Source organism: Amblyomma americanum, chromosome 5 (assembly GCF_052857255.1).
Source record: "Amblyomma americanum isolate KBUSLIRL-KWMA chromosome 5, ASM5285725v1, whole genome shotgun sequence".
Taxonomy (NCBI): Eukaryota; Metazoa; Arthropoda; class Arachnida; order Ixodida; family Ixodidae; genus Amblyomma; species Amblyomma americanum.
This window is the reverse complement of record NC_135501.1, coordinates 41,101,777-41,111,962: the sequence shown is the minus strand read 5'-3', so window position 1 is coordinate 41,111,962 and position 10,186 is coordinate 41,101,777. Positions and strand designations below refer to the sequence as shown.

Genomic DNA, 10,186 nt, shown 5'->3' with positions numbered 1-10,186 from the left:
TAAAGGAACAGAGAGAGCTTTGTGGAAAACAGGGATGCTGACGAAATCGGCACTAGAAACATACCGGACCTTTAAACAGGAAATTGTCAAAGAAAATATCTATGATAATTGTAGGGGAAGTTCTTTGTTGTTTGAGGCCAGGACTGGAGTTTTGCGGACTAAGAAGTATAGAGTCAGGTACCAGGAGATAGACACTTTGTGCATTGCGTGCGGAGAGGAGGAGGAAACGGCTGAACACTTGATACTTTTCTGTAAAGGGCTTCACCCTACAGTGGAAGGCAGCGGGGCTGACTTACCCAAGGCATTGGGGTTTAGGGATAGTGAAGGGAAAGTGGATTTTAAGAGGTTAGAAGTAACCAAGCGAAGGTTATCTGATTGGTGGCTAAAAGCAAGACAGGAGTAAAATTTCACAAGACATGGCTAGGTGGCTTGAGCCACCGCCCGATGTAAAGGGTTCAACCGTATCCATCCATCCATCCAACGTCAAGCTGAGCGCATGGGAGGCCTATTTGCCGGCGTTTTCAGCGGTTTTTGGGTCGTTTTGAGTGGTTTCCGTACGCTGTGCGCTTTTTCTGGCTTGTTGAAAATGTGCATGTGACGAGCCGACGTCAAAGCCACTGTTTTGTGCCCGGTTGCACAACCGGGTACAAATCGTGCAAAGAGAAGTTGTCGCTTTTCGGTGTGCCCAAGGACGAGGAGCCTTCTCTGAAGTGGCAGAAGAATATCCCAAGAGCCGACAAGCCCCTTGTACGAAACGCCGCTGTTTGCAAGCTTCATTTTGATCCTCAGTTTGTGTTGCGTCATTTCGAACACAACATACAAGGTAAGACGGTACGTTTGGAAAGAAGCAGACCGGTCCTTCAGCCTGATGCCGTTCCAACGAAGTTCCCGAACGTGCCTAAGTATCTCTCCAAGCCCGTGCCCAAGAAGAGAAACCCAAAGAAGCGACTGGACCCTCAGGTCGTGCCTTCGAAGAGGCGGCGAACAGTTCCGCAGGCCAGCGACGTTTCAGCAGAGGCACCCGCATCTGCCGAACCAGACATAATAAGAACTTCGGATGCCAGAAACGTCACCCTCCCATCAGATAAATGGGGAAAGCATGTTTTTTTTTGTGAAGAGCCGCTAACAGTGTCGTATAGTGTGTGCCTGCCAGGGCCGAACATGGGTCTCCTCCATGCTCAGAAGCTTGTTTTGTTCCGCAGCGAGGGCACCGCTGTCAAGCATCAGGTATTCGTCCGGGGTGTGGAACTCACGGCGATAGACGAGAAATGTGATCCAGCGTCCATGCTGCAGGAGGTTGACAGCATGCAGGTTTGCGCAGGAGCGGGGTTACTGACTGAGTTCTGCCATGTTAGCTGCTCAAAAATGATAAAATGGAGCGAAGGCTTTTATCACAAACGGTGCAAAGGTGCCGTCAGTGAAAATGAGATGCGGTGCGTCGCCTGCAAGTATTTGAGAAGGCTTCTTATTAATCAACTTTGCCGGGAAATGAAGCGAAATGTCAGTTATGATTATGGAAAGAAGTTGAGGGCAAGAACCGAAGCAGTGAGACGTCTAAGAGCCAAAGTAAAAAACTTGGATCGAACCATCATTCAAATGAAGCAGGAGAATGAGGATATTGAAGAAAGTACTGTGCTAAAAAAGATCGAAAAGCTTCCACAAAAACAGAGTTGCAATCATGCAGTGTTTTGAGGCTGGAAGCCGCAAATCTGTCAAAGGGATGCGCTATAATCCAGAGAGGATGCTAGAATGTATTATAATGCACATGAAAAGTGCACGTCTCTACGAACATGTACGAAAACAAAATATACTTGTGCTGCCTAGCCGCACTTGTCTCAGGAAGTATATGGAGAAATACGAAAGCAGATTTGGATTCAATGCAGCAGTGCTTTCTGGCATATCAAGAAAAACGCAAGAGATGACTGAATTTGAGTGCCATGGTGGCCTCATTGTCGACGAGATGAAGCTTGCAGAAAACTTCGCTGTTGCAAGCGGCTCTGGTAAAGTGCACGGGTTCGTTGATCTTGGCCCCTACACTCCTGAGGCTGACAAGACAGTTACTTGTGACCATGGACTGGTTATTATGTTTCAGCCTCTTTCAGGATCATGGCATCAAATCCTTGGTGTTTTCGCTTCAAAGGGAAATGTTAAAGCACCGTTGCTCTCGAAGATTATTTTGGAAGCTGTGCTGCTTTCTGAAAATACTGGTCTTAAGGTTGACTACGTCACCTGTGATGGGGCGTCATGGAATCGGGCAATGTGGCGCAATTTTCGCATTTCGGCAAGCTCAAAAGCTATCAAACCATCGACAGCCCATCCTTGTGGAGATGACAGACGCCTTTTCTTCTTCTCCGACTTTCCACACTTAGTAAAATGTGTCCGCAATGGCTTCATCAAGGCAGGCTTCAAAACACCAGAGGGGCATGTGGACGTAAGGCCGATCAAGATAGCCCATGACCATGACAAGTGTCAAGTCACATTGAAAGCATTGCCAAAAATAACTAATGTCCACTTGAGTCCTAATAACTTTGAAAAAATGAAGGTCAATTTGGCATTCCACCTTTTTAGCCCACAAGTTCTGCATGGCTTGTTTTTGTACAAGAACGAAATTGCAGATTCCTGTGACCACGCCGATGCTACAGCAAAGTTCGTCGCCTTAATGCATAATCTGATCGATGCAATGACACCGAGAGTGCCATCAAGCTCACTCAGGCCGAACTCGAAAAAAGGTTGTTGAAAAAAGCCCTTGCATATATTGATGCGTGAGAAGCGAACACAGGGCCTTCAATGGCTGGTTTCCTGTCACCTGGCACTGCCGAGGGGCTTAGAGTAACTTTGAAAGCCACTCTGGAAATCTTGGCCTACCTCAACGAAAAAATTGGCTACAAGTACCTTTTAACTTCAAGGCTTAGTCAAGATGCAATTGAAAAGCTTTTTGGCATAATACGCCAATTTAATGGCTGCAACGATCACCCGACATCGGCCCAGTTCCTCACAGCAGTGAACTGCCTTAACTTTTATAATCTGGTAAAAGCTCCAGGTACTGGGAATTGTGCAGGTGGAACGCTCGAGGCTCTAGTTGGGACAGCTGAATTATCAAGCCACGTCGACACCCTGCTGGACTCGTGTAAACTGGATGAAGCATCTAGCATTGGCAGACCTCTCCCACCACGTTAGCACCCGATCACATATATCCAGAGCAAACAAGCGATGCCAGACTGGTGTACTACGTGGCAGGATATGTTGCACGACGAAAGGTCCTCGCAACAAAATGTCAAGACTGCTTCGATGCTCTCCTTACACCACCAGAGAACGCAGAGAAGCAACTTTCATCCTTCACAGCATTCTGTGACCAGGGCGGCCTGCTGTATCCGACACGTGAGCTATTTGCTTTTGTTGAAGCATTGGAGGATTCTTTCACCATTTGGTTTAGCTGGAACAAGTTGCACAGAGATAGCATCACAGAGATTATGCAGCACATGCAAAAAATGCCACACGTTGGCTGTGTTGCCCACAAGGAAGCACTGACTAGCAGTACTGTAAAGTTTTTCATCATGACACGTCTTCACTTCTACACAAAGTCTCTGGACAAAGACCGCACTTCCACAAGGGAGAAGAAAAAAACATTTGAAACTTAGCAGAACAACTTGAGGACCATGTGGAGATGCGCCTTCAGCTAATGTCTTGTTGAATGTTCTCTGAAGTGTGTTTTGTATATTACTAGTCTACCTGAAACTAATGTGACATTTAAGAAACCTCTAATCACCATGAATTTTGTTATCAGGTGAATGATTTATTGTTCATTGTAAAAGCAATAAACAGTTCCATCAGGAATGTACAGTAGGGACCATATGTTTTCCACTTTTATTTGCATGAAACTAATCACATTATTTGGATGAATCCAGCACAATACTTATTTTACAGTTTATTTTACGACAATCAGGTTTATCAACTCTTGCCCATCGTCGTCGCATTGCTTCTCTTAGTCTGTTTCATAAGTTTTTTTACAGTTCCCTCGGACAACCACCCTACATCACACCGCCCGCTCGCATATCTCATCGCACCGGCCATCCACTGCAAGTGTCATGCCAACGCTCCCGCACCGTCACTTTTTCCGCATCCTTTTTTCTTCGCACTGCTAAAGACTGGAATGGCCTTCCCCACGACGTTGATGCCATCACCTGCCAATCAAGTTTTGTGAACAATTTAAATATGCATTTCATAAATATCATGTAAGCAACCATATTCAACCCATATTTGTACTCCCACCCCTTATGTAACACCCCCAAAGTGGGGTCTTTAAGGTAATAAAGTGAAGTGAAGTGTGAAATAATGATCAGCGCTCAGAGAAACATCTAGTTATAATTTCATACGCGTTGGACATCCACTTTAATTCAAGCCATTTCTTCAATAAGGATCAATTATCACGAACGCGACTACTGCATTCATGCTGTGCAAAATTTTTTTCATAGAACTAGTGTAAACGACAAGCCGATTTTTATGGCAAAAAGTGCGAGTGCGCGAAATATCCTATTCACGCCCATAGCACGCGATGGGTGCATTTGGCAGTCTTCTGAGCGGCAAAGTTGAATCGCGATAAAGAGCGCCACTGTGCAGCGTATCGCTACTGTGCTCGGGCAGTAACTAGAGCGCAACTACCGTGGCAGGAGTGAGCAAGTTTTATCGAACGAAAACTGATGAAAGGCGGAGATATAGTAATGTATCGTCACTGCCATTGTAGCATGCAAGTGAACGCATTGCAGTCCGGATATACTAATTTATGAACCGAAATAATCACTGCAAATTCGCGTTTCTAGCGCGAAACGCAAAGCACGCCCGTAGGAAGCGACGTGTAAGCAACCGCCAGCGCCGCCTCGCGGTTGCATCGCGGAAGCACACGCGAGCGGCTGCGCCTTCGGCACACTTCCCCTATTCCAGCCACTGTACCTTTACATCGGGCGGCCCGAAGCGCGTAAACCCCGCGGCGGCAAAGTCGTCTTTTTTGTTTGTGTGGTTCAACCCATCCCAGTCCTCCCTAGGTCTGACTCCGCCCTTAGATTTCCCCGTCCCTAGGGGTAATTCCCTTCCCCTAGCTAAATTTGTGTTGTTTGTCCAGCTGAAATAATTTTTAGTATCGTATTTGAAAACAATGCTTATAAATTTACAAAAAACTTTTTATAGTTTTGGAAGTACTTGTATTTGGGCGTGTTGGTTCATATCTTTTCAGGTGGACACAGGGGCGCAACAAAAACACACGGACATAGAAGTAGACAGGGACGAGCGCTTACTATCAACAGGCTTTATTTGACGTAGACCGTTAATATACTTTCGCCTACCCAAGCGCCACTGTGCTAATCACAAGCACGTGTGTAACAGAAAACACCAAAAGAAATCGAAAAGAGGCGATTACAGAAATCTATCTAAGAAAACCGTTTCAGATCGGCGAAGCATTACAGACGAATCACTGATGCAGTTATCTCCTTTTTTTCTGATGTAATAGGCTTCCACCAGTTCCCGTTCAATCTGATCGCGGCTTCTCAGCAATACTCTACAGTCCGATAATCGGGGAAAACAGGCGACCTTTGTCTTCTTAGTGCATTCTTGGCAATGGTCCGGGAGATGGGAGCCTGTCTTCTTTAAAGAATTTTTGTGCTCCAGAAGGCGCTGGTTGAGGCAGCGTCCAGTTTGCCCAACGTAAACCTTCCCGCAAGTGAGCGGGAACTCGATGAAGTCGAGAGTGTGACGGAATCCCGTCTGGCCGGGGGGATACATTTCAAAACAAAGAGACGCCGACCAGTAAAACGAAAAAATTGTATTGACGTTTCGGCGCCCAGAACGGGGGCCTTGTTCACAATGGAAACACACCAAGAGGGTTCGTCTTTTTAAAAGCTATAGTAATCGCCGTAAAGATCGCGCGTAAATCGGGTTAAGATTGCCCTCGTTACGATTAAGCGTGTGAGCCGTTGTCTGTATCACCAGGGACTCGAGATGAAGCCGTGATGTTGTCAGTTTCTCTTTTTCGATGATTCTTGCTTTTTCCCAATCTATTCTGTGATTTGCCGTCACCGCGTGCTCTGCCAAGGCGTTATTGCGGGTATCTTCTTTCTGCACATCACGAGCATGTTGCTGTAGGCGCTTCTTGTAACTTCCGGTTTCGCCGATGTAAACACCGTTGCAATCTGCACAAGGGATGGCGTAGACAACTCCTGGGAACTTCTCTTTTGGCAACTGATCTTTGACGTTCATCAGTTGTTGTCGCATTTTCTTGACAGGGACATGGGCGACTTGCACGTCATACTCTCGTAATACACGGGCGAGGCACTCACTTGTTTTCGGCACATAAGGAATAGCCGCACGTTTTTTGGGCGGAAGAGGGGCGTCCGGATGACGAGGCCGTGACAGCCGTCGTTCTGTGGACCTGATGAAATGGCTTGGGTAACCACAACTAGTGAGATCTTTCCGTACCCTTGACGCGTCCGCAGCGGCGTCAGTGGTGTTTGTGCATATCTTCTTGGCCCGCTGCATTAAACTGCTCACAACGGCTCTTTTTTGGGCGGCAGGATGGACGGAACTGAAATGTAGGTAGCGGCCTGTATGTGTAGCCTTTCTATACACGCTAAACGACAACTTCTGGCCTTTCCTTGAGACGAGGACGTCCAGAAAAGGCAGACTGCCGTCCACCTCTTCTTCCAACGTAAACTGAATGGCGTCTTCCTGGCTGTTCAGGTGTGTCAGAAACTGGCTCACCGCGTCCTTGTGCAGAATGCAAAAGCAGTCGTCGATGTAACGGAAGAAGACCTTGGGGGCAGGGTGAAAGGAGGTTAACGCGCGTCGCTCCAATGACTCCATGGTGAGGTTAGCGGCCGTCACCGAAACAGAAGCACCCATGGGGGTCCCATGGACTTGCTTGTAGTAGTTTCCCCTAAAAACAAAGTAGGTATTGCTCAGGCAGAAAGCAAGCAGCCGGCGCAGGTCCCGCGCTTCTATTGGCGATCTTTCCGGTAGAGAGGCATCGCTATCGAGCGCAGCGGTGCATACGTCGACAGCAAGGTCAGTCGGTACACTCGTGAACAGGGACTTCACGTCGAAAGACACCATCAATTCACTGTCTTCGATCAGGGTGTTGCGGGTCTTCTCAACAAAGTCGTATGAGTTGCGAACGTGGCAAGTCCCATGGCCAACAAGCGGGGAAAGAACACGGTGCAAGAATTTGGAGAGGCTGTGCAGAGGGGAGCGGGTAAAATCCACGATAGGTCGCATTGGAACTCCTGGTTTATGTATCTTTGGCAAGCCATAAAACGCTGGCGCGGAACCATTGTGGCATAGTAACTTGTAGTAGAGCGGTTTTTGGCTCGGCGGGACGAACTGAAATACGTCGGCGAGAAGCTTCTGTAGTTCCCTCTCCAACTTGAGTGTAGGGTCCTTCTTGAGGCGGACGTACGTGTCACCGTCTTCCAGGAGAGACAGTATCTTGCGGTCATAGTCAGACTTGTCCAAAAGGACTGTCGCGTTGCCTTTGTCTGCTGGCAAAATTACAATATCTTTGTTGTCACGGAGGCTCTTCATAGCGGATTGTTCCTCGCGAGACAAAGCAGAACGGGAAGGCCCGCGATGAATGGCGTTGAGAACGCCCACCACCCGTGTGCGGGCCTCTTCGCGGCGAGTGTTCTCAACTTGGCTGATCGCATTTTCCACAGCGCATACCAACTTCTTCCTATTCGGTGCAGCTCCTAGGCTGAAATTCAACCCCAAATTCAGAACAGCCTCTTCAGCTCGGTTGGGCTTATACGATGAAAGGTTATGCACAGCGGGTTTTGAAATCATCGTCTGCCCTCTCTGGTGCTCGGATAGGAGCCTGCCTAACTTATTGTCATGAGCACGCTCACCTTTCTGGCGTTGACGTTCCATCTTCTGATTTGCGTGCAACTGAATGCTGGTGAACTCATTAGGAGATTGGTGTTCTAGACGACGACGAGCAAAAAACGCTTCGTTCTCCAGTGCGCGGATTTTTCCTTTGCAGTCCAAGATTCTTGCTTGCAGGAGCTGACGTTCCGCTTTGCCAACCACACTGAGCCCAAAAGGCGTCGACACCGGTCTGTTGAGACGCAAGGAGCGGGGAACCAAGGCGCGGGCTTTGCATGTTAGAGTAAAATTCAGGTGAGCCTTGAATGAGGCAATACGGCAGTTGAGGCCAACATACTGACGAATCTTGGTGATGATTCCTTGGCCATGGGCCTGGCGAAGGTTGATGAAGTCGAGAGTGTGACGGAATCCCGTCTGGCCGGGGGGATACATTTCAAAACAAAGAGACGCCGACCAGTAAAACGAAAAAATTGTATTGACGTTTCGGCGCCCAGAACGGGGGCCTTGTTCACAATGGAAACACACCAAGAGGGTTCGTCTTTTTAAAAGCTATAGTAATCGCCGTAAAGATCGCGCGTAAATCGGGTTAAGATTGCCCTCGTTACGATTAAGCGTGTGAGCCGTTGTCTGTATCACCAGGGACTCGAGATGAAGCCGTGATGTTGTCAGTTTCTCTTTTTCGATGATTCTTGCTTTTTCCCAATCTATTCTGTGATTTGCCGTCACCGCGTGCTCTGCCAAGGCGTTATTGCGGGTATCTTCTTTCTGCACATCACGAGCATGTTGCTGTAGGCGCTTCTTGTAACTTCCGGTTTCGCCGATGTAAACACCGTTGCAATCTGCACAAGGGATGGCGTAGACAACTCCTGGGAACTTCTCTTTTGGCAACTGATCTTTGACGTTCATCAGTTGTTGTCGCATTTTCTTGACAGGGACATGGGCGACTTGCACGTCATACTCTCGTAATACACGGGCGAGGCACTCACTTGTTTTCGGCACATAAGGAATAGCCGCACGTTTTTTGGGCGGAAGAGGGGCGTCCGGATGACGAGGCCGTGACAGCCGTCGTTCTGTGGACCTGATGAAATGGCTTGGGTAACCACAACTAGTGAGATCTTTCCGTACCCTTGACGCGTCCGCAGCGGCGTCAGTGGTGTTTGTGCATATCTTCTTGGCCCGCTGCATTAAACTGCTCACAACGGCTCTTTTTTGGGCGGCAGGATGGACGGAACTGAAATGTAGGTAGCGGCCTGTATGTGTAGCCTTTCTATACACGCTAAACGACAACTTCTGGCCTTTCCTTGAGACGAGGACGTCCAGAAAAGGCAGTCTGCCGTCCACCTCTTCTTCCAACGTAAACTGAATGGCGTCTTCCTGGCTGTTCAGGTGTGTCAGAAACTGGCTCACCGCGTCCTTGTGCAGAATGCAAAAGCAGTCGTCGATGTAACGGAAGAAGACCTTGGGGGCAGGGTGAAAGGAGGTTAACGCGCGTCGCTCCAATGACTCCATGGTGAGGTTAGCGGCCGTCACCGAAACAGAAGCACCCATGGGGGTCCCATGGACTTGCTTGTAGTAGTTTCCCCTAAAAACAAAGTAGGTATTGCTCAGGCAGAAAGCAAGCAGCCGGCGCAGGTCCCGCGCTTCTATTGGCGATCTTTCCGGTAGAGAGGCATCGCTATCGAGCGCAGCGGTGCATACGTCGACAGCAAGGTCAGTCGGTACACTCGTGAACAGGGACTTCACGTCGAAAGACACCATCAATTCACTGTCTTCGATCAGGGTGTTGCGGGAACTCATACACAACTCCTTTTTTGCAGGTTACGTGGGGCTTACGGTGTTTTACGCCACACTCTTGCCGTTTTTCTTTTCTTCTTATGCGTGCGCACAGACCGGACAACTTTCGCGGGGCAGAAAAAACAACTTCTACTCCGTACTTCTTGGCCACCTTCTTGATGTTGTGGGAAGTTCTGTGTACGTATGGTACCACCTCCGGCCTTGAACACTTCGTTGGGTCTTTCGCGTTGCTCTGCTTGCTGCCCTTCAATTTTTTGACCAAGGACTGCGTCACAGCAAGAATGAGGGAATCAGGGAAGCCTGCCTTTTCCAACCTTGAGACCTGTGACAAGAAGCCAGCGTACACAGCGTGGTGACAGGACTTTGTTAGTGCCGATGAAAGACATTGTAAAGCGATAGCCCTTTTGATCGTCTTAGAATGATTAGAATGAAATGGCAGCAAATCTTTCTTTGCACGCGGACAATATCGCCAGCAAACGTGTGAAGGGTTAAATGTTAAGGTGATATCTAAAAACTGCAGTTGGTTATC

The 10,186-nt window shown here is 48.3% G+C and overlaps 1 protein-coding gene across 1 annotated transcript; it reads left to right on the top strand.

Annotated features, from left to right (window-relative positions):
- Nucleotides 1-507: 507 nt before the first annotated feature.
- On the top strand, nt 508-1,696 carry LOC144133797 (uncharacterized; the record flags this gene model as incomplete). The annotated part of the gene is made up of 1 exon (XM_077666894.1): nt 508-1,696. A coding segment is annotated over one exon (1,185 nt), but the record flags the coding sequence as incomplete, so codon positions are not given.
- Nucleotides 1,697-10,186: the final 8,490 nt, after the last annotated feature.